The sequence below is a fragment of the Mesoplodon bidens genome (genome assembly GCF_964165515.1).
Source record: "Mesoplodon bidens genome assembly, chromosome: 12".
NCBI classification, from domain to species: domain Eukaryota; kingdom Metazoa; phylum Chordata; class Mammalia; order Artiodactyla; family Ziphiidae; genus Mesoplodon; species Mesoplodon bidens.
This window is the reverse complement of record NC_138168.1, coordinates 33,300,602-33,326,233: the sequence shown is the minus strand read 5'-3', so window position 1 is coordinate 33,326,233 and position 25,632 is coordinate 33,300,602. Positions and strand designations below refer to the sequence as shown.

Here is a 25,632-nt window from a genome sequence, read left to right as displayed (position 1 = left end):
GCAAACCACAAGTCTACTGTTGCTCCCAAAGTCCACTACCTCAGTTTTGGGAACATTCATTGTCTATTCAGGTATTTAACAAATGAGGCATTCATCAAGTTGCTTGTGGGTATTTAATCTGCTGCTCCTGAGGCTGCATGGAGAAATTTCCTTTTCTCTTTTTGTTCGCACAGCTCCTGGTGTTCAGCTTTGGTTTTGACCCCGCCTTTGCGTGTAGGCCATCCTCAGGCATCTGTTCCCTGCCCAGAAAGGAGGGAGTTAAAGCAGCAGCTGATTAGGGTTCTCTTGCTCACTCAGGCCAGGGAGAGGGAGGGGTATGGTAGTCATAACTGGAATGCGGGGGGAGCTGCGGCGGCAGAGGCTGGCGTGACACTGCAAGAGCATGAGGCGTGCCGTGTATTCTCCCAGGGAAGTTGTCCCTGGATCACGGGACCCTGGCAGTGGCAGGCTGCACTGGCTCCCAGGGTAGGGGGTATGGATAGTGACCTGTACTTGCACACAGGATTCTTGGTGGCAGCGGTGGCAACGTTAGTGTTTCATGCCTGTCTCTGTGGTCCAAGCTAATAGCTGCAACTCATGCCTGTCTCTGGAGCTCACTTAGGTGGTCCTCTGTCTTTTGTGGGCACACGGAACAGGAAGCCCCTCTCCTTGCGCACCCTCAAACAATGGTCTCTTGCCTCTTAGGCAGGTCCAGACTTTTTCCCGGACTCCCTCCTGGCTAGCTGTGGCTCACAAGCCCCCTTCAGGCTGTGTTCACACAGCCAACCCCAGTCCTTTCTCTGAGATCTGAACTCCAAAGCCTGAGCCTCAGCTCCCAGCCCCCACCCACCCTGGTGGGTGAGCAGACAAGTGTCTCAGGTTGGTGAGTGCTGGTCGGCACCAATCCTCTGTGCGGGAATCTCTCTGCTTTGCCTTCTGCACCCCTGTTGCTGCGCTCTCCTCTGTGACTCTGAAGCTTCTCTTCCCCTGCCACACCCCGTCTCCACCAATTAAGGGGCTTCTTTGTGTGCGGAAACTTTTCCTCCTTCACAGCTCCCTCCCAGAGGTGCAGGTCCCATCCCTATTCTTCTGTCTCTGTTTATTCTTTTTTCTTTTGCCCTACCCAGGTACGTGGGGAATTTCTTGCCTCTTGGGAAGTCTGAGGTCTTCTGCCAGCGTTCAGCAGGTGTTCTGTAGGAGCTGTTCCACATGTAGATGTATTTTTTATCTATTTGTGGGGAGGAAGGTCATCTCCGCGTCTTACTCCTCCGCCCTCTTGAAGGTCTCATTGATAACTCCTTCTTTTAACGTTTTTCATTTCTAAAGAGTTTGTACAAGGAGAACAACAGGAGCAACAGCTGCTCTCCCTCTCTGTCCCACATTTCAGACAGCTATTTTCTTCCAGTCTGAGTCCAGAGAACTGATAAACTCTCCCACAAATGGCCTGCATTCCCCAAGAGTACCTGCCTTTTAAAAGTGGATACAGCAGAGAAGAGGAGAAAAACCTTAACGTAAAGAAAGGAATGGATGGGTGATTTTGAAACTCTAAGCTGAGAGGGAAGTAATGGAGTGGGAAGAAGAGGAAGGTGGTAGACCTCTGGTGTCTCTGAGACACCATAATTAGGAAAAGTAGTCATGCTGCTTTATATACAAGGAAGATACATACTCTTGCTCACTGAGGCTTCTCAGACACAGGTGTTCCAGAAAGGTGAGAACTTGGGACCCAAGAAGAATTGCTTCTCTGTGCAGTGTACAGAACTGGCAAAGCAGTGGCACATTTGCTAGTGAGCTACCATGGCTCTTAGGCAAACTCTGACAGAAAGAATACAACTGCTCGAGCAAAATGGTTTTATTCTTTCAACAATTAGTTTGTTTTATTGGAATATAAACACTGTGGAGCTGAACAAAAAAATACTAGACATTCTCTCCATCGTTCTAGTTTTGAATTTTACTAATTTGATCATAGACACACTCGTAGATATGGATATTCTGAAGATGGTTACTGTGCTGGGCAGAACGTGGTACCCCAAAGACATCCACTCTTAATCCCCAGAACCTGCAAAAGGTACTTTGCAGATGTGATTAAATTAAGGATTTTGAAACAGGAGATCATCCTGGATTATCCACGTTAGGGCCAATGTAATCACAAGAGTGTTTTATAAGGGGAAAAGGGAGACAGGAGAGTCACGATCAGAGAAGGAGATATGACAGTGAAATGATTCATTTGCTGGCTGCCAAATGCTATAAGTGTCTGGAAGCCAGAAAAGACAAGGAAAAGAATTCTCCTCTGGAGCCTCCAAGATGAAGACAACTCTGCTGGCACCTTGATTTTAGCCTCCTAAGACCCATTTCCAGCTTTCCAACTTGTGACCTCCAGAACTGTAACATTACAGTTTGTTCTGTTTTAAGGCACCGTTCGGTGGTAATTTGTTACTAGTGACAGGAAACTAATATAATGACAAAAGTCATGAGTGCAGTAGCCACAGAGCAGGCATCTGGGTATAACTGCTGGCTGATAATTCTAATCTGTGAAACCTAGTGTGAAACCTAGTGTTTCTCAGTATGAATACTGGATCTGACCAAGCCTAGTTTGTTTTGGTTTTTGGTTTTGGTTTTTTTCTGAAATATTCTAGGTTTCACAAACCGACCACACTATCTCACTATGCATCACTATGGAACTGGTTAAGCTTGGGAATCTGTTAAATGACCTCAGCTGGACTCACAAATTCCTTGGCCCCTGGAGCTGGAGTGCAGGGCCTGGAGAAGTTCCATCTGAACCTGGATACCTCTGCCGATATAAGTCATTCCTCCACAAATCTGCTGTGCTGCTCACTAGTAGTTGGGGTTTGGTCAATGAAACCTCTGGGGACTGTCCTGAGCATCCTGAGTCACCTGTCACTTAGGTTCAGTGACTGCAATCCTTTGGAGAACACAGAATGCCTTTGAATTATGTTCAAAGGAAGGAGTTCGCATAGGTACAAGTCTAGGCAGAGAGAAAAAGATTGAGGGTGAAGGAGGGACTGGCAAGGGACTCTTTCTGCTGCCAATACAGGCAAAGGCAGGTGGCATTTTGTGCCTCTGAGCTAATGATTCCCACCCAATTTCCAACCTTAATGAGCTCAGCAATGCCACCACATGTGCAGAGCATGCTTATCAGAGAAAAAAAATTGAATTTGGAATACCTATTTTTTAAAATTAAATTCTTAAAGAACCCAAATCTTACTTTATTTTCAAGTATTTAGTTATTTTACTCACCTATAGACCAGGGCTTCAGAATATCTAGTCCTTTTTCAAACTTCCCTCTGTTCCTCTGGAAAATAGAAAGCAATGCAAATATTGAACATCATATTCTGAGCTAGGCACTGTATTAGACACTTTATATTTTTAAATAGTGTGAAACCTATTAGATAATCACTATCATCCCAATTTTAAGATGAAGAAGTGAGCATAACCAGAGTGAGTGACTTTCACAAGGACTCACTTCTGGCAGAGGGGCTGTTGTTCAGGCAGAGAGCCTGTCTAGGGCCTAGACTCCATCCAGCTCAGGGGCCCTTCTCGTCTTTGGGTTCATTTAATATTTATCTGACATTTGTTTAGTACCTACTATGTACCAGGCACTGTTCAATGAGATGCAGACAGCAGTGAACAAAACAGACAATAATTCCTGTCCTCATAGAATTTACATTCGATTCTGTTGGCAAGGCCCTGGGTTTTTTCCCTGGTACCCTAGGATATTCAGCAATACATACCCATCATACACCATACAGAGAGATGCTTCATTCTGAGCATCATCCTTGTTATACTTTCCTTGGGGACCTGACTTCAACCCTAAAATAAACACAGGGAGAGTTCTGAGTTCAGACTTCATGTTAATTTGCATATTTGACAAGAAGAATTGGAATTATGCATTTGTGATTCAGGTTTTATTTCCTGATGATTCCCAAGGGGTGACAGCCAATTGTGCCTTTCTGGTGACGTACCCCTGCCTTCTGTTCTGCTCTTTGAGGGCTTGAACAGGTCAGGACTAGGCAAAGCAGCTGGCCCAGGTTGGATGATCCTTTATATATTGAATCCAAACTCTACTTAAATGTGGGAATTCAAGGAATTCTTTCATGTGGTAATTCCCATAGCCCCCTACACTTCCTGTAACTTCTGTCTCACATTACTTTTTCATGCTGCCAGAAGTATAGTGGAATTTCTATGAAAATGAGTTTTTCACTTTTAACATATTTTAACAGGTAGTGAATGGAATTGCTACCATAATTGCTGAAACACATGGATACATGAGGCAAACGAAAATGTATTGGTATCCACAGAAATATGAATACCTGTGCTATAAAGCACTTAGTTAGAGGCATGCTTGTCTCAAAGATGGAAATCTTGGAGCAGCCTGCCACCTTCAGGACAACTTTCCAACTAACTCTACCAGAGAACACTGGTTTTAGCTTCTATAAATTCCGACTACCAATTCCAGTTAAAAACACTTCATGATAATCAATGGTGGAAGCTATGTTCCTTATAAAACTTTTGCTATTATTATTATATGTAATAATTACCTTATTTTTCTTTAAATAAAACGGCCCCTTTCTTTACTTCAAGATTCTTTTTAAAAATTATTACTTCAATTCAATTATCTTTACATCAATTATTTCATTGCTTTTAACTTTGAGGTAGGAGGTAGATGGGCCCCCGGGGCAAATGGTTTGAGTTCGTTCCTGTGGACTGATACTCTGAGACAAGAATAACAGGACAATTGAGAGAGGAGGCTGGGCCCTGCCCAGGTAGAACATGAGACCACATATTCCTCATTCTCAGTCAGGAGACCTCCCCGACTACACATGGATAGAAAGGCTCCTTGGAGGTCAGAAGGGGAGTGATGCCAGGTGATGTTGTCTACCCATATGCCTTTTCGGTAGAATCCATCTTGGCTAAGAGATGTGTGTGCACACATGGGAAGATCCTGAGATACACCAAATACGGACTTTGAACCAGGCAAATCAAAATGATTGGTCAAAGGAAACCGGGAACAAATACCCCATAAAAGTGATTCAAACTGCCACGAGGGTGCGACTCTCTCTGAACCCACCCGTGTGTCTATCCACATGTACTGTACGCTTTTTTTCTCCTAATAAATACTTTACTTGTTTCACTACTTTCCGTCTTTGTGGGAATTCTTTTTCTGCAAAGCTGTAGGGCCAGGGCCTTGTCACTGACCACTGGTCTAGTGGCTAGGATTCGGTGCTCTCACCGCCACGACCAGACCTCAATCACTGGCCAGGAACTGAAACCCTGCTTCAAGCCGCTGCTGGCCGAGGCCACCTTCATTTCACTAAGGAGAGCTGAGAACACTAAAAACAGATCTTGCAGCCACAGTCTGAAAAATACTGTAACCTTTGGAAACTCTGCTACTTCCTAGTGGGTTCTTTGATTATGGATTAATGACAGTATTTCTAAAGAATCTTAAATAAAAGCAGCAACACAATAATCCATTCAGAAACAGGAGGAGGAAGAGGGAGAAAGGGAAAGAGGGAGAGAGGGAAAGAGGGAACGAGACAGAGAGAAAGAGAAAGAAAATATGTACAGCACTCGCTTTGTTTGTTTTTTCCCTATTGTCTGTTCCTTTCATTAAGTTAAAGGAGGTGTCCCTGGCTTAAAAAGAATGAGGAAGGCAGAACAAAGGAGAAATAGGCTAAGGAATGACGCGGTGACTCAGCACTTAATAGTATGGAGATATAACACAAATTAGTATCAAAAATACACAAAGAGAAGGGAAAGGTCAGCATAACGAAATCAATATAATTAGATCAAATGGGTTATGAGAGAGGGATGTAAAAGATTATGGAAAAAGAGAACACGACTCAGATTCAAACTTATCAGGCAAGGGGACAGGAAAATAAGGGACATTTAAATAAAAGAGTGACAGAACAAATATTCATGGAGAATGATTAAACTTTCATTATTTCCTTTCACAAAAGCAGGAAGGGGCCATTTTAGAACCTTCCTTTACCCTGGTGCCATTAGTTCCATTTCTACTGGCTTCCTCTTTGGTTGCACTGACCTGTGAAAGGACTTCAAGGTCAGTTTGCTTAGACTTTCTCAGCCTGCAACTTTGGAATCACGAGGGAAGCTTGAACCAATGCCGGGCCTCACTTGGGAGGAACTAAATCAGAAAATCTGGGGTGAGGCTCGGCATGAAACTGCTTTAAAACTTCCCGACCGGGCTTCCCTGGTGGCGCAGTGGTTGAGAGTCCGCCTGCCGATGCAGGGAACACGGGTTCGTGCCCCGGTCCGGGAAGATCCCACATGCCGCGGAGCGGCTGGGCCCGTGAGCCATGGCCGCTGAGCCTGCGCGTCCGGAGCCTGTGCTCCGCAACTGGAGAGGCCACAACAGTGAGAGGCCCGCGTACCGCAAAAAAAACACAAAACAAAACTTCCCGCCCGACTCCACCAGTCTCCGTAGAGGAAAGCCATCGTGTGTCCGAACCTTAAGTCCCGCCCCATCTCGCCGGAAGCGGCCACAGGGGGGAGCACATCCAGGCCCCGGAGGGAGGCGCGCTCCCTTTGAGATACTCTGGGCGGAGATGCTGCGTGCGCCCTCCCGACCGCTGGGGGGCGAACGGCGCGCGATCAGCGTCCACTTTCCGGCGCGCGGCCAGGGCGACCCTGGACATGCGCATGCTCCGGTGCGTCCCGGAGGTCCCTAGCGCCGGTGTTTAACCACGTGTGGTGTGAATTTAAGGGCATCATGTTATGAAGAGATGGGTGCTGCGGTGACTCGCGCCATCAGGAATTTCAACCTAGAGAACCGGGCGGAACGGGAAATCAGCAGGATGAAGCCCTCCCCCGCTCCGAGGCACCCCTCCACCAAGAACCTCTTGCGAGAGCAGATGAACAGTAAGTGGTGCCAGGGCGCGTGGGGCCTCGCGTTGCGGGCTCCCTGTGCGGGCTGGGCTGTTCCACGCCGGTGGACCTCCGTCCGGTGGTGGGGGTGACCGGGGTCGGCTGCAGTCACTCAGGTCAGCCGAGCGCGGGAAGGGGGAGCCACCAGGCCGGTGACATTGAGACAGTCCCCTTGCGCTCGCGGTGGAGGCGGCGGCTCTGCCTACTTCGTAGTCCTGGCGGTGTTAGCTTGTGCCCCCGCTCCCCCGCCCTCCCCGGCTTTTGTCTTTAATGTTCAGTGACTTGACACAGGGAATCAAAATCAGAAGGGATTGTGTGCAAGAGAACTCTCTAGATGTCTTCACAGAATGATAGACACCGAGCTTGACCTAGCATTTTGAGTTACACTTAAAACATGTTCTGTAGTGTTCGAGTGATTGTTGATTAAGCAAAAAATTAAAAGTGACTGTCTTGTGTTAAGTGTTTAGGATCTTAGAGGAAATTTTCTTTGGCTTTAAATATTGTGACATTCTTTTTCTTTCCTTAGGCCATCCAGAAATTAAGGGACAAATTGCTAGAAAAGATGACAAACTGCTGTCATTACTAAAAGATGTGTATGTCGATTCCAAAGATCCCGTGTCTTTTGTGCAGGTAATGTGTGTTTTAATTAAGTAAATACATAATTTAACCCTTTGGGGCTCCAGGAGAATGACCAAGAGAAGTGTGGCAAATAGTAAAAAAGAGAGTGAGCGCTCTGCAAGTGTAATAATGTCGGTGTGCTTATGACCAGAATGCAGAGCATTGGCAAAGTTGAAGTACAGCAGTCTAAGCCAGACACATATGCCTCCGTTCATTGGATATTTTCCGAAATTCTAAAAGACTTGTGAAAGTATTGATTGTGTGCAACTCGGTGAATTATTTGGTATTATTTCAGAATTTGTAGGATTTGGTAAGGTACTTCTAGTGGTTGTCATTGGAATGACCACGGGAGGGCTTTAATACTATTTTCTCATACTTCAGTGGACTGAGGTATGTTTTAATATCAGAGATTCCTTTAGTGTTGTGTTGTTGGTGCTTGGTTGTTTTCTTTATTTTGTTTTTTAAGAACATTATTAAGATAGAATACATAAAGATAGGGAGATCACAGAATACACTGGGAACGGGAACCTGTTTGTAAGTGCCAGGCACAAGTGCTTTGCATACAGAGAAGAACAAAACATTTCTAGTCCTTGCTTTCACGGTGCTTATAGTGTTGTGAAGGACACAGGCATTAAACAGATGAGCAACCATAGGTACATAGTTACTAATAGCTCTCTGAAGGAGAAATATAGACACTGTGAGCATATCAGAGGGACCTTTTTGAGACTGAAGGATCAGGGATGGTTTCTGAGGAAGTGACATTCAAACTCAGGCCTGAAGGATGGGTGGGAGTTAACCAGATGAGTTTGTGGGTCAGGAAGGTTCTAAGTAGGAGGAAGAGTTTGATTGAAGGAGAAGGAATTGCCAATGACCGTTCCTATCTTTCCATTCTAAAATTCTCTGGTTGTCTCTGTAGATAGGCAATAGACGGTTTGCACAGATAAAGTTATTAGTATGATTTTCACTAGAGAAGAGATATAAAACTCATGTACAATAAGGTATGTAAATTGTTGCACACAATAGCAGTTATAGGGTTCAATTATCACCATATACTCGTAAGAAATATATGTATAGGGGTTGATGTTCATGTTCTTTATGTTATTTTTAGGCAGGAGTTAGATAATACTTCTAAGTATTGTTTCTCTCACATGTACTTATTCATTCGAAAATTGGCTCTTGGGGAGCCAAAAACATTTAACACTTCTTATGTATAAAACACAGAAATGTAGTTATAATACATAGGAGATACACAGTGGTATTAAAATTTCTTGGGGGGGTATTAGGAAAAGTCTGAAAAGACTCACGCAGAGTGATAATGAAGAAAAGGTTGAAGTGCCTATTTATGTTCTTTGTCCCTTTTTTTCTTTTGGGCAGTTCATAATTTTCTTAATGATTTGTGATGTCTCTGGACATCAGTGGAAAGTGAAGAAGTTGTTAGGAGTATTTCAGGCCAGAGTTACAGTATGAAGGTAGGAGAGAGTGTGATGCCTTTAGAGTTCAGTACAGTTAGGAGAAAGTATGAGGGATGAATTTGGGAGAAATGAGGTGGGGTAGAGAGTAATAGGGGCCAGATCATGAAGATCCTTATTTGTCTTGCTAAGGAATTTGGGTTTTATCCTGAGGACAGTGGGAAGTCATTGAAGAGTTTCCTGTCGAACAGTGACATCAGATTTGCTTCATTCTGGGGGCAGTTTTGAGAGTGGGCTGGGAAGGAACGAAATGCATTTTATCTCGTTAGAGGAGACCAGGGTTTTGCAGTAGTTCCTGCAAGAGATGTTGGCTTGGACAAGGGTGATTTAGTGACTGGGAGAGAAGTGAACGGGTTTGAGAGGGACTTTGGTAGTATCAGCAGGATTTGGTCGTTGATTGCCTGTAATGAGAGAGAGGGGGAGATGTAAGGTATCACGTAAGAGAAGCTCTGGGTTTTGGAGTGGGATATGGGAAGTGGGTGGTATTAGTTACCGAGCTAGAGGATATGGGGATAGAATCGGATTTTCAGAGGAAAGGGATAAGTTCAGTTTTAGACATGTTGATTTTGGTGTGCTTATAGATTATCCAAGTAAAGATGCCATTTGTCATTTGGGAATTCGGATCTGGAAGTCAGGAGAAAGGTCGAGGTTTGAGATGGGATTCGAGAGTCATTAACACGTAGATAATAATAATAAGGGGGTGTGTGGGATTGCTTGGGAGGAATGTGTAGAGTGAGAAGACAGCCTGGGCTAGAACTTGGTGCACACTAACATTTACGGGGCATCTGAAGGGAAATAGTCCACAAAGGAAACAGAAGGAACCACTACAGAGACAGATGGAAAACTAGGAGAGGGGTGGTATGGAAACCAAAGGAAAGACAGTTGTGGGTCTGTGGGAGTGGTCAGCAGTGTCAGGTGCTGTAGTGAGTTCAGATAAAGCCTGAAAAGTGTCCTCTGGATGCAGATCTAATCTTCTGGATTTGAGATCACATGTATCTCTTTTAAAGTTGAACTAAAAAGAAGGAAACTGGTCATAAAAAAAGTGTTGGTTTTGGGTTTGTTGGGTGTTTGTAAAATTTGGTGACTACAGCATTTTCATATTTTGACCAAACAGCAGTAAATAGGCAGGGTGCCTTTGAAAGGAAAGGTAAAGAGGGATGGTTGGTGTAGCTGATAGAGGAATGGAATACAGAGCACAAATGCAAGGGTTAAGCTTGGGCGGGACAGACAGATGGAAAGATGGGTGTTATAGGTAGTTTTATTCATATTTATTGCGGTCTTGGAGGCATTAGTTTATTTTCTCTGAAGAGGCAAGATCTCTAGCAATATTTGAATTCATTCAAGGTGTTTGGAGGCACTGAATATGAAATACAAAACTAGGAAACAGAATGGAGATTATCAAGTACACCGTTAGAGCAGCATCAGAATCCTGCCCTTTTAAAGCAGTTTTTTATCTTTTCTAAGCAGTGCATTATTGTTGTTCTTTTAATATATATGAAGGTGGGAGGGAGGGAGATGCATGAGGGAAGGGATGTGGGAACAGATGTATATGTATGACTCATTCACTTTGTTATAAAGCAGAAACTAATTAAAAAAATTAAAAAGAAAAATAAAATTTAAAAAAAAAAATATATATATATATATATGAAATAATGTGGTAAGTGGATGGTATACATTTGATTATTATTTTCTAGAACTACCTAAATTTTCTAATGATTGACTTATGGTTATGAAATGATGATATGGCAAAAGTGCCATTGAACTATGACTCATTACAATGAGAAAATATAGTTTAGAAAATCATGGGTAGTATTTATTTGAAGAAGAATAATAGAGATTCTAGAATCATGGAAATAGGTGTCAAATCTTTGCTCTCATCTTGAAAGCTTATTTTTTGGTTTTTGTTTCTTGATACTAGGTAAAGGATGCTGGAACACCTCAGAAGCCAAAGGAGTTCAGGTTGCCAAAAGACCATCATTCTGACATGATGAATGTTAAGAACATTCCCAAAGGCAAAATTTCCATTGTAGAGGCACTGACACTTCTCAATAATCATAAACTTTATCCAGACACATGGACTGCTGAGAAAATAGCTGAAGAATACCATCTAGAGCAGCAAGATGTAAATTCCCTTCTCAAATATTTTGTTACTTTTGAAGTCAAAATCTTACCCCCTGAAGGCAAGAAAGCAATAAAATCAAAATGAAGAGAATCTTGAAATAACTTTTCCTTTATGTACTCTGCATCCCTGTACCCTGTTTATTTTCTCACTTTTAGCATATTAAATTATATAAATTACCAAATGTGTTAAGCTCCCTCCTTGTGACAGCATGCTATTTATTGAGCTCTACTGAATTTTCAGGATTGCTGTTAGAATTAGTTTTGTTCTCTTTTAAACTTTAATTTGGTTTAGGCATATGTTCTTATGTAATATCAGCATGACTAATCAGTACATGTATAAATTTATTATAAATAAAAGAGTTATCGTACTTTAGACAAATCATATCATCAGCTTTTAAATTGATCATATAACCTCTTGGGAAATGTCCTGAATCCCTCGTTTAACATTCAAAGCTTCATCTTCCAATTTTGGTGGTTAGTTTATGTATGAAATAACTTTTAAAAAATATAAACGGGAATTGGTGTATTTAAAATTTTAGCAGTCTCTGCTTTGACAAACAGGTAAGTTCAAAAACTTTCAGAGAGACAGGCATAGTGGAACCTATCTGAAAAAAATAACTTTTCTCTGGACTTAGCATAGAAATACAAGAAAATTTTAAAGAGTGGATAAATCACAGAACTATGGTAAATTGAATTTGGTGATCAAATACATATATTTTTTTCTAATTTAAATGCTGGTTGAAAGAAGAGAAAAATAGCAAGTAGAAATATAAAGTGTGATTACTGGAAGGGACTTAGGAAATTGCTGCTTCATCCATTTAACAAACTTCTGAGCACAGTGTGTGCCAGTACTAGGGTCTTTTTTTTTTTTTTTTTTTTTTTTGCGGTATGTGGGCCTCTCACTGTTGTGGCCTCTCCCGTTGCGGAGCACAGGCTCCGGACGCACAGGCCCAGTGGCCATGGCTCATGGGCCTAGCCGCTCTGCGGCATGTGGGATCTTCCCAGACCGGGGCACGAACCCATTTCCCCTGCATCGGCAGGCGGACTCTCAACCACTGCGCCACCAGGGAAGCCCAGTACTAGGGTCTTAAATGAGATTGTGTAACTTGAGCTCTGTCATATTACTACCTGTGGGATTTTGGGTAGATTGTGTAACCTCTTTGAGATTGAATTTCCTCTATAAAAAGTACAGTGCTGCCTTATTAAATCAGAACTGTGAAGATACGTAAGATAACAAAGGACTACAAAGGACTGAACAAATTCGACTCATTTTTTTCCAACTGATGAGAGCAGCCTGGGGAGGTTTCATGACCTAGCTAAGATTATTCTGTAGTTTATGATATAGCCAGGCCCAGAATTTCGGTTTTCAAAGTCCTAGTGGTATGTTTTTTTCAAAAAATATATCTCAAAAGTGTACAAGGTGTGAGTTGTGGGAATATTCAGAGAATATGGTAAGAAAAATTCCAGGTTATCAGTGTCTTTCTGAGGGAAAACAGGCATTCCCTACTTTCCAGGGATTTCCCTGGAAATGGTATGGAAGTTGCTGAGGAATTCAGCATGATGATGGAATGAGGCATTTGTAATGCTGAGAAGAGAAAAACTGAGATGGGTAAGTTTTAAGCTGTATTCAGGTGCAGTTTCATTATGTGAATAAACTATACCTACCTTATATTTGGTTCAAAACTAGTTCTTTTAAGAAAAAAAGAATTCTTAATATAAAATTGTATTTTAAAACTCCGATAACTCAATTATCAAAACTGTTTTCTTTTACCAAATAAAGGTCAATACTTGTACTTTAATCACTAATACTGCTATTTCTGAGCCATCTTCCCTATTCAAATCTACACTGTGGTTAGGCGGCTGTAAATATAGCTGTTGTTATGTGTGTCACATGATAAAGTACTTCCCATATCATTCATTGGCCTATTACTGCTTTTTATTACAGGTAGGAGAGTGTTGGGTACTAGTGGTGTCACAGAAGGCATGGAGTTGAGATTCAGAAAAATCTAGATGTAGATCTCAGCGTCCCTCTAGCCATGTGATGTTAGAAATGTCCTCAACTGTAAAACAGGTAATAATTGCTAACATCCTAAAAGCAGTTACTGTACTAGGCATTGATCAAGTAAATGTATTAGGCATGAGGATAAGTACTGTAAACCATATTTTACAGGGAAAATTGAAGCACAGAAATCTAAAGTAACTTTTGAAAGATTACCTAGCAAACATTGGAACCTGGATTTAAATCCTCGTAGGTTATTTTCAAAACCTTGTGCTCCTAACTACTACACTATGTTGTCTCTGGGGGTTTATAAGAATTAAGTGAGGAGGGACCTTCAAGATGGCGGAGGAGTAAGATGTGGAGATCACCTTCCTCCCCACAGATACATCAAATATACATCTACATGTGGAACAACTCCTACAGAACACCTACCGAACTCTGGCAGAAGACTTCAGACTTCCCAAAAGGCAAGAAAATCCCCACATACCTGGGTGGGGCAAAAGAGAAAACAGACAAAAGAATAGGAATGGGACCTGAACCTCTGGGAGGGAGCTGTGAAGAGGGAAAAGCTTCCACACACTGGAAAGCCCCTTCACTGGTGGAGACAGGGGGCAGGCAGGGGGGAAGCTTCAGAGCCACGGAGGAGAGCGCAGCAACAAGGGTGCAGAGGGCAAAGCGGAGAGATTCCCGCACAGAGGATTGGCAGTGACCAGCACTCACCAGCCCGTGAGGCTTCTCTGCTCACCCACTGGGGTGGGCAGGGGCTGGAAGCTGAGGCTCAGGCTTTGGAGGTCAGATCCCAGGGAGAGGACTGGGGTTGGCTGTGTGAACACAGCCTGAAGGGGGCTAGTGCGCCACAGCTAGCAGGGAGGGAGTCTGGGAAAAAGTCTAGACCAGCCTAAGAGGCAAGAGACCATTGTTTCAGGGTGTACGAGGAGAGGGGATTCCTTCCCCATGTTCCCACAGAAGGCAGAACACTGCCTAAGTGAGCTGCAGAGATGGGCAGGAGCCACGGCTATCAGCTTGGACACCAGAGAAAGGCATGAAATGCTAATGCTGCCCCCGCTGCCACCAAGAATCCTGCGTGCAAGCACAGGTCAGTATCGAACCCCCCGCCCCCTGCTGGGAGCCCGTGCAGCCTGCCACTGTCAGTGTCCCATGATCCAGGGACAACCCCCGGAGAACACACGGCACGCCTCAGGCTGTTGCAACATCATGGCGGCCTCTGCTGCCACAGGCTTGCCCTGCATTCCAATTATGACTACCATACCCCTCCCTCTCCCCAGCCTGAGTGAGCACAAGCGCCCTAATCAGCTGCTGCTTAACCCCCTCCTGTCTGAGCATGGAACAGACTCCTGAGGGCGGCCTACATGCAGAGGTGGGGCCAAAACCAAAACTGAATCCCAGGAGCTGTGCAAAGAAAGAGGGAAAGGGAAATCTCTCCCTGCAGCCTCAGGAGCAGCAGATTAAATCCCCACAATCAACTTGATGAACCCTGAATCTGAAGAATACCTGAGTAGACAACGAATGTTCCCAAATTGAGGTTGTGGACTTTGGGAGCAACTGTAGACTTTGGGTTTGCTGTCTGAGACTGATTTGTTTCTGATTTTTATATTTATCTTAGTTTAGTTTTTAGTGCTTGTTATCATTGGTGGATTTATTGTTTTTGTTGCTCTCTTCTTTTTTTATTATTTTTTTATTTTAATAATTTAAAAAAATTTTCCTATTTTTTTCTTTCTTCTCCCTTCTCTCTGAGCCATGTGGCTGACAGGGTCTTGATGCTCTGGCAGGCCTGAGCCTCTCAGGTGGGAGAGCCGAGTTCAGGACATTGATCCACCAGAGACCTCCTGGCTCCACGTAATATCAATCAGTGAGAACTCTCCCAGAGATCTCCATCTAAACGCCAAGACCCAGCCCCACCCAATGGCCAGCAAGCTCCAGTGCTGGACACTCCAGGCCAAACAACTAGCAAGACAGGAACACAACCCCACTCATTAGCAGAGAGGCTACCTGAAATCATACTAAGTTCACAGACACACCAAAACACACCACTGGACTTGGCCCTGCCCACCAGAAAGACAAGATCCAGCCCCACCGACCAGAAAATGGCACCAGTCCCCTCCACCAGGAAGCCTACACAAGCCACTGAAATAACCTCACCCACTGGGGGCAGACACCAAAAACAATGGGAATTAATGAACCTGCAGCCTGCGAAAAGAAGACCCCAAACACAGTAAGTTAAACAAAATGAGAAGACAGAAATACGCAGCAGATGAAGGAGCACGGTAAAAACCCACCAGACCAAACAGATGAAGAGGAAATACACAGTCTACCTGAAAAAGAATTCAGACTAATGATAGTAGAAGTGATCCAAAATCTTGGAAGTAGAATGGAGAAAATACAAGCAGCATTTAACAAGGACCTAGAAGAACTAAAGAGCAAACAAACAATGATGAACAACACAATAAATGAAATTAAAAATTCTCTAGAAAGAATCAATAGAATAACTGAGGAAGAAGAATGGATAAGTGACCTGGAAGACAAAATAGTGGAAATAACTGCCACAGAGCAGAATAAAGAAAAAGGAATGAAAAGAATTGAGGACAGTCTCAGAGACCTCTGGGACAATATTAAATGCACCAACATTCAAATTATAGGGTTCCCAGAAGAAGAAGAGAAAAAGAAAGGGTCTAAGAAAATATTTGAAGAGACTATAGTTCAAAACTTCCCTAACACGGGGAAAGAAAATAGTCAATCAAGTCCAGGAAGCACAGAGAGTCCCATACAGGATAAATCCAAGGAGAAACATGCCAAGACATATATTAATCAAGCTATCAAAAATTAAATACAAAGAAAAAATATTAAAAGCAACAAGGGAAAAGCAACAAATAACAAACAAGGGAATCCCCATAAGATTATGGGCTGATCTTTCACAGAAACTCTACAAGCCAGAAGGAAGTGGCAGGACATATTTAAAGTGATGAAAGGGAAAAACCTACAACCAAGATTACCCAGCAAGGATCTCATTCAGATTTGACGGAGAAATTAAAACCTCCACAGACAAGCAAAAGTTAAGGGAATTCAGCACCACCAAACCAGCTTTACAATAAATACTAAAGGAACTTCTCTGGGCAGGAAACACGAGATGGAAAAGACCTTCAACAACAAACCCAAAACAATTAAGAAAATGGTAATAGAAACATACATATCAATGATTACCTTAAATGTAATTGGATTAAATGCTCCAATCAAAAGACATAGACTGGCTGAATGGATACAAAAACAAGACCTGTACATATGCTGTCTACAAGAGACCTACTTCAGACCTAGGGACACATACAGACTGAAAGTGAGGGGATGGAAAAAGATATTCCATGCAAATGGAAATCAAAAGAGAGCTACAGTAGCAATTCTCATATCAGACAAAAGAGAGTTTAAGATAAAGACTATTACAAGAGACAAAGAAGGACACTACATAATGATCAAGAGATCAATCCAAGAAGAAGATACAACAATTGTAAATATTTATGCATAGCATAAATGCTCCTAACATAGGAGCACCTCAATACATAAGTCAAATGCTAACAGCCATAAAAGGGGAAATTGACAGTAACACAATCATAGTAGGGGACTTTAACAGCCTACTTTCACCAATGGACAGATCATCCAAAATGAAGATAAATAAGGAAACACAAGCTTTAAATGATACATTAAACCAGATGCACTTAATTGATATTTTAGGACATTCCATCCCAAAACAACAGAATACACTTTCTTTTCAAGTGCCCATGGAACATTCTCCAGGATCATATCTTGGGTCACAAATCAAACCTCGGTAAATTTAAGAAAATTGAAATTGTATCAAGTATCTTTTTGGACCACAAGTTATGAGACTAGATATCAATTACAGGGAAAAAAAACTGTAAAAAATACAAACTGGTGGAGGCTAAAGAATACACTACTAATAGCCAAGAGATCACAAGAAATCAAAGAGGAAGTCAAAAAATATCTAGAAAAAAATGACTGAAAACAGGACATTTTCAAAACCTATGGGATGCAGCAAAAGCAGTTCTAAGAGGGAAGTTTATACTAATACAATCCTACCTCAAGAAACAAGAAAAATCACAAACAACCTAACCTTGGGGCAGGGCACAAGTTTTGAAAGAATGACATAGCCCAAGGACATGACATAAACGGATTAGAACCAAATGGGTCCAAAATGGTGGACAAGTCGACTTCCGCTAGACATTGAGCTTCAGTATATGCTTATTGTAACATCAGCAAGCTAAATGAAACACCCACAGGCATCATGACAGTTCTAAGGTGACCATAAAGATCAAAAAGTGGGTGGTGGCCCAATTCCTGCAAATCCCTGCCCCTTCCTGAAATAGTTGGAATACTCCTCCCACTCATTAGCCTATGAAATTACCCACCACTATAAAAACTCACAACCATATATCCTGGTGCCTTTCTCATCTTCTGAGATGGCCCACACTCTGTGGAGTGTGTTTCTCTCTAAATAAATCCACTTCTTACCTAAAAAAAGAAAACAGAAAAACAAAAACCTAACCTTACACCTAAAGCAATTAGAGAAAGAAGAACAACAACAAAAAAAGAATTCCGAAGTTAGCAGAAGGAAAGAAATCATAAATATCAGATCAGAAATAAATGAAAAAGAAATGAAGGAAACAATAGCAAAGATCAATAAAACTAAATGCTGGTTCTTTGAGAAGATAAACAAATTGATAAACCATTACCCAGACTCATCAAGAAAAAAAGGGAGTAGACTCAAATCAACAGAATTAGAAATGAAAAAGGAGAAGTAACAACTGACACTGCAGAAATATAAAAGATCATGAGAGATTACTGCAAGCAACTCTATGCCAATAAAATGGACAACCTGGAAGAAATGGACAAATTCTGAGAAAAGCACAACCTTCCGAGACTGAACCCAGATATAATAGAAAATATAAACAGACCAGTCACAAGGCCTGAAATTGAAACTGTGATTAAAACTGTACCCACAAACAAAAGCCCAGAACCAGATGGCTTCACAGTCAAATTCTATCAAACATTCAGAGAAGAGCTAACACCCATCCTTCTCAAACTCTTCCAAAAAATTGCAGAGGAAGGAACACTCCCAAACTCATTCTATGAGGCCACCATCACCCTGATACCAAAACCAGACAAAGATGTCACCAAAAAAGAAACTACAGGCCAAAATCACTGATGAACATAGATGCAAAAATCCTCAACAAAATACTAGCAAACAGAATCCAGCAGCACATTGAAAGGATCATATACCATGATCAAGTGGGGTTTATCCCAGGAATGCAAGGATTTTTCAGTATATGCAAATCAATCAATGTGATAAACCATATTAACAAATTGAAGAATAAAAACCATATGATCTTCTCAATAGATGCAGAAAAAGTTCTGATAAAATTCAACACCCATTTATGATAAAAACTCTCCAGAAAGTAGGCATAGAGGGAACCTACCTCAACATAATAAAGGCCATATATGACAAACCCACAGCCAACATCATTCTCAGTGGTGAAAAACTGAAACAATTTCCTCTAGGATCAGGAACAAGACAAGGTTGCCCACTCTCACCACTATTATTCAACATAGTTTTGGAAGTTTTAGCCACGGCAGTCAGAGAAGAAAAAGAAATAAAAGGAATCCAAATCCAAAAAGAAGAAGTAAAACTGTCACTGTTTGCAGATAACATGATACTATACAAAGAGAATCCTAAATATGCTACCAGAAAACTACTAGAGCTAATCAATGAATTGGTAAAGTAGCAGGATAAAAAATTAATGCAGAGAAATCTCTTGCATTCCTATACACTAAGGATGAAAAATATGAAAGAGAAATTTAGGAAAAATTCCCATTTACCATTGCAACAAAAAGGATAAAATACCTAGGAATAAACCTACCTAAGGAGATGAAAGACCTGTATGCAGAAAACTATAAGACACTGATGAAAGAAATTAAAGATGATACAAACAGATGGAGATATATACCATGTTCTTGGATTGGAAGAATCAACATTGTGAAAATGACCCTACTACCCAAAGCAATCTACAGATTCAGTGCAATCCCTATCAAACTGCCAATGGCATTTTTCACAGAAGTAGAACAAAAAATTTCACAATTTTTATGGAAACACAAAAACCCCAAATAGCCAAAGCAACCTGGAGAAAGAAAAACGGAGCTGAGGAATCAGGCTCTCAGACTTCAGACTATATTACAAAGCTACAGAAATCAAACAGTAGAGTACTGGCACAAAAACAGAAATATAGATAAATGGAACAGGATAGAAAGCCCAGAGATAAACCCACACACATATGGTCACCTCATTTTGACAAAGGAGGCAAGAATATAAAATGGAGAAAAGACAGCTTCAATAAGTGGTGCTGGGAAAACTGGACAGCTACATATAAAAGAAAGAAATTAGAACACTTCCTAACACCATAAACAAAAATAAACTCAAAATGGATTAAAGACCTAAATGTAAGGCCAGACACTATCAAACTCTTAGAGGAAAACAGAGGCAGAACACTCTATGACCTAAATCACAGCAAGATCCTTTTTGACCCACTCTTAGAGTAATGATAATAAAAACAAAAATAAACAAACGGGACCTAAAGAAACTTAAAAGCTTTTGCATGGCACAGGAAACCATAAAGAAGACAAAAGGACAATCCTCAGAATGGGAGAAAATATTTGCAAACGAAGCAACTGACAAAGGATTAATCTCAAAAATATACAAGCAGCTCATGCAGCTCATATCAAAAAAAAACAAACAACCCAATCCAAAAATGGGCAGAAGACCTAAATAGACATTTCTCCAAAGAAGATATACAGATTGCCATCAAACACATGAAAGGGTGCTCAACATCACTAATCATTAGAGAAATGGAAATCAAAACTACAATGAGGTATCACCTCACACAGGTCAGAATGTCCATCATCAAAAAAGCTGCAAACAATAAATCCTGGAGAGTGTAGGAAGAAAAGGGAAACCTCTTGCACTGTTGGTGGGAATGTAAATTGATACAACCACTATGTCGAACAGCATGGAGGTTCCTTCAAAAAGTAAAAATAGAATTACCATATGACCCAGCAGTCCCACTACTGGGCATATACCCTGAGAAAACCATAATTCAAATAGAGACGTGTACCACAATGTTCATTGTAGCACTATTTACAGTAGCCAGGACATGGAAGCAACTTTAGTGTCCATTGACAGATGAATGGATAAAGAAGATGGGGCACATATATACAATGGAATATTACTCAGCCATAAAAAGAAACAAGTTGTGTTACTTGTAGTGAGGTGGATGGACCTAGAGTCTGTCATACAGAGTGAAGTAAGTCAGAAAGAGACAAACAAATACCATATGCTAACACATATATATGGAATCTAAAAAAAAAAAAAAGGTTCTGATGAACTAGAGGCAGTACAGGAATAAAGACAAAGACTTAGAGAATGGACTTGAGGACTTGGGGAGGTGGGGAAGGGGAAGCTGGGACGAAGAGAGAGTAGCACTGACATATGTAGGCTACCAAATGTAAAATAGATAGCTAATGGGAAGCAGCTGCAAAGAACAGGGAGATCAGCTCTGTGCTTTGTAACCACCTAGAGGGGTGGGATAGGGAGGGTGTGAGGGAGATACAAGAGGGAGGGGATATGGGGATATATATATACATATAGCTGATACACTTTGTTATACAGAAGAAACTAACACAACATTGTAAAAAATTTAAAAAAAAAAAAAGGAATTAAGTGAGATGGCTCACAAGGTGCCTGGGCCATGTGAAGCCAGGATGACTCAGTGCCCACTGTATATGAGAATCGTCTGGACCTCTGGAAAGATTGGTGTCTGGGCCTTCTCTGCTGTGGTTAACTGCTTTAGTAAGGGTGAGAGACTCCTTTGTTGATGAGCTTTGGATCAGTATGTTTTGAAAATATTTAATGGCCAGTGTGGCACCAGACTGTCGAAATTGTGCAGACCATCTGTGCAGTTTGAATATCAGCATTGTCTGGGTCTAAAGTTTCCTGTGAAAAAAGGAGCAGGAGTTAGGAGGGTGAATTTGAGGGAGTTTGAAGGAGAGAAGCTTTCCAGGGCATGAAAAAGGGAAGAAGGAAAGAATTCCTGGAGATGAAAAGATTTGGGTTAGCAGGGTCAGGGGAAGAGGCAGGGAGGTTAATCATAGGGTGGGCAGGAGAACTGGGATCCAGGAAGCTGATTCAGGAATGCTGCCCAAGTGGGTGGATTTGGCAAAGTTCTACCATTAATAGGGTTACCATATAATTTACTGGCCAAACTAGAACACTTCTGAGAGTGAAAAGGGCACCAATTACATTAGGACAATTGGGACAATAGTCCATATATAAAAACCAAAGCTTTACATTCAGAGCATTTGGGTGACTAATTCCATGGTTTTTCTTTGCCATTGTCAGTACTCCAACAATAGAATTATGTCTTGGGGAGCACACATGAGAAGAATTGTAGAAGTTAGAAGAACAGAATCCTGAGCAGAGATGAAGTTCCGTAAGTTTTAATGTATTAATGTTGTGAAGTACATAGCAGATAATACCAAAATTGATTCTTCCTTACTTCCTGTGAGGAAAAAGGCAACGTGTACATCACTATAAAGATGAATAATTTGAAGACAAGAATTTAGTCAAATGGGATAAACCAGTACTTGGAAATTGAGAAGTATTCCCTGAGATGAAAGGAAATAGGTAACAGGGTACAGCCTTGAGGAGCAGGAAGATTTCTTCGCTGTGTGAGAGAATATAACCTTTGGAAATGTTATCTAATTTTGAAAGAAGAAAGCCACAGCAATGCCACCTGAATGACAATGAACTCTGCTTGTGGCTCCAAAGAAAATAAACTAATGAAAGGATTTATGTGTAGGATTGTTTACTGACATTCACATCAGGAAACAGAGTGGGGTCACTGAGGAAAAAAAAAAAGCAGTATTTAATTTATTTGTAAAATAAGCCTCAGGCCTCCTTCTTACTCCAGAAGAGTAAGTAATGATTAAATATAATACATATATGTTTGGGAGTAAAAATTCCATTTAGAGATAATGATTTTGAGCAGTTTTGCTCTTTTAGTATACTTTGTAGCACTTATGCATGGGAAATATCATAGCCAGATTTTTCTTTAAATGACTTCCTGCATTTCTAGGTAAGCATAATAGTTCAGTTAAATTAATCTAATAATTTAACTGAACTATATAATGAAGTTCATTATTTTTATTTTGTAATTATCTATAGATTCCTTTCATTTTTCAGTGAGGCTTATTGCACAATAGTATGGTTTTGTGTAATATTTAAATTTCATTTTTCATTTAGTTTAGTTTTTTCAATATATGGCATTATGATTTCACACAAATTTATATGAATTAGTGAGTAAACAGATGCTGCTTTTTAATTTTTCAATTAAGAAATAAGTGGGCTCCTATTTATTATTTAGATTTTCATTAGTGTAGGGAAACCCCTGCATAGAGTACTCAATTCTTACTAACTGTATTTACTGCTCCTTAGGCCATTATCTGTTATTCAGTCATTTCTATTTCAGCCTTTCTGTTCCTAGTGCTGGTCCACAACTGATGCTGTCGGTTCAGATAAGGTGCTTAGAAATGGAAAACCACTTAAAATATCACAATGTCACCAAAGTGAATGAGCATCTTTTCTCCTCTTTGGTTATTCTTGTTACATATTTTTCCTATTGTTGCTGACCATGGTGCTTTAGGAGGAACAGCAAAATTAACATAAAATATTTTAAAAGGACCAGATTTAAGAGATTCTAAAGCCTTTAAGACAACATCCTTAATGAGCCCTTTATTAAATATTTAGGTTGCCACATTCTATTTATTAAGAGACCCACTTTTAGGTAGGTCAAATGTGTGACCCACTTCTGCATGTAGGTATAAGATTAATAGCATGATTTATTAAAACTTTGCTTGCTCAAGTAATTTGTTAAGCCAAAAGAAGACAAACATTTCAACTTTGCTTTGTAGTGTTTAAGAGAGAAGTGGCTTTTCAAATCATTTCCTCAAATCAGTAATAACTATTCATTTATCTATTCATCACCAGAAATATTTATTGCTCTATTTACTGTGTGCCAGGCACTATTCTAGAAGCTAGGGACTCAGTAGGGAAGATAACAAAATCTCATGGAACTTACAGTTTTACAACATTAGCTGCTGTTTTAATTATCTATTGCTCCACAACAAATCATCTCAAAATCTAGCAGCTTAAGAAAAACAATTCCTTATTATCTTTCAGGGTTTTGTAGATTGTTGGAGCTCAGCTGGGCAGTTTTCCCTTGTGATCTCTCGTGTAGTTATGGTTGGGACTGGTGTTATCTGAAGGCTAAACTGGGCTGGGCATCCAAGATGGCCCACTCACATGACAGGCAGTTGATGCTAGTTGTTGGCTGAGAGTTTAGCCAAGACTGGATCAGAGCATCTGTAGGCAAGCTCTCCATGTGGCATGGGCTTCTTATAGCATGGTGACAGGCTGGGTTCCAAAAGCAAATGTTGCAGGACAAAGAAAGTAGAACCGTCAGAAATTGTCAGAGCATCACTTCTTTACTCTATTTGTCAGTGCAGTCACAGAGCATGGCTTGATTCAAGGGTAGGGGGCATAGGCCATACCTCCTGATGGGAAAATTGTCAAAGAATTTGTTGTCATCTTTGCCCTTTGCAGTGCATCATATCAGGTAATGCATGCTGTCAATTTGTCTCATTTGGAAGATGTTAACTTTGACAGCTTGTTTAAGGTGGTATCTGCCATATTTTCTCTGTAAAATTACTAGTTTTTCCCTTATAATTAATAACTTATTGATTAAGAAGGGAGATGAGAGGTACTGAAAGTGTTCTCTGTTTTGATCTGGGCAGACATTGCATTTATTATATACCTATGTACAAATACATCAAGCTGTTCATTTCAAAATAAAGCATTTAGGGCTTCCCTGGTGGCGCAGTGGTTGAGAGTCCGCCTGCCGATGCAGGGGACACGGGTTTGTGCCCTGGTCCGGGAAGATCCCACATGCCGCGGAGTGGCTGGGCCCATGAGCCATGGCTGCTGAGCCTGCACATCCAGAGCCTGTGCTCCGCAATGGGAGAGGCCACAACAGCTAGAGGCCCGCATACAGCAAAATAAAGCATTTTACGTACTTTAGTATAATATGCTTAATATTTCGATAAAAAAGAAAAAAAATTTTTTTCACTCTTCACCTTTATACCTTGCCCAGTTGTACTTTGGTTGGTTTGACAATGATTCCACTAATCTCCCAATTACAAAGACCAAAAAAGTCAGACACCTCTTCACTGTTCTCTAACTTACCCCCACCTGCAGCTTCTGGCCTCTGTCATGACTCTCTATAATTCGTTTTCCAACTGGCACCCAGACTAATTTTTCTTAAAAAATGCAACTGTGAAACTGTTGTTCCCCTGCTTTAAATTCATTTCATCACCCCTAGGATAAAATCCAAGTTCCTTGAATTATAAGTAACTCCATGCCTGCTTAATCTCTCCAAACTCATCTCTCATGACTCTCAGTGTGAACTCAGTCTTCCTTACTTAGTTTCCTACTGACGTAGGTATTTGCCTATGACCTAAAAGGCAAAATAACACTTCAGTGGTTTATTGAATGGTAATTTAGTTCAATTCTGTTTGATGAATATTACTGAGTATTAATTGAGTGCAAGTCTCTGAGCTAGGTATAGAGGTAAGTGTTATGATAAGGAATGAATGTAGTCCTTGCTTCCTGTTGGGATAAGAAAAGTGTACAAATACCCCACTACAGAGCAGAATTTAATAAGTACCCTAAGAAGTATAAACACAATGCAATGGGAATTCATAGGAGGAAGACATGAAAGCCTTGCTGATCAGGGTTTGTCTTAATTAATGCTACTGTTTCAAGGAGAATGAAGCTGCCATATAAGGGGAAAATCATGTAAAAGTAATTAGCTAGTCAAAAAATTAAGGTTCCAGAGAGCCCAGTCTGTTGATGTGGGTGGTGTCTTTGGTGACTGCAAGCAGGTCTTCCACTCCCTGTGAACATACTTTCACATTTCTTGAGTGGTTATTGAAAGTATTTGTTTTTTGTGTGGTTTCAATTTTCTTATGCTGGTAGTTACTGTTTCCATTTTTATTTTCTTGTAGAGCACTGCTGTGGCTGATGCACTGTAGTCTGACCCTCTCACTGTGATGCTCACTATGGAGCTTTTGTGCTGAGCATGCTACCCTGAGTGGGATCTCTTTGATTCTTACGGAGAAGGTGTGACCTCTCAGATCTTCATATTTCATTAGGTACCTAACATTCCTTTTACTTAGTATTTATATTTATACACATTAGAATCCTTTGATTATATAACTGGTATAGAAGAACCAACTATATTAATTTGCTAGGGTTGTCATAGCAAAGTACCATATACTTGGTGGCCTAAACAACAGAAGTTGATTTTCTCACAGTTCTGGAGTCTAGAAGTCTGAGATCAAGGTGTTGGCAGGGCT

General features: G+C 41.0%; 1 protein-coding gene across 1 annotated transcript; it reads left to right on the top strand.

Moving 5' to 3' along the window:
- Positions 1-6,648: 6,648 nt before the first annotated feature.
- Positions 6,649-12,983, top strand: NDUFAF4 (NADH:ubiquinone oxidoreductase complex assembly factor 4). The gene is made up of 3 exons (XM_081250871.1): positions 6,649-6,873; positions 7,406-7,509; positions 10,885-12,983. Exons 1-3 carry the CDS (start codon positions 6,738-6,740, stop codon positions 11,170-11,172), a joined length of 528 nt encoding a protein of 175 aa, XP_081106997.1. The 5' UTR covers positions 6,649-6,737; the 3' UTR covers positions 11,173-12,983.
- The last annotated feature ends 12,649 nt before the right edge of the window (positions 12,984-25,632 follow it).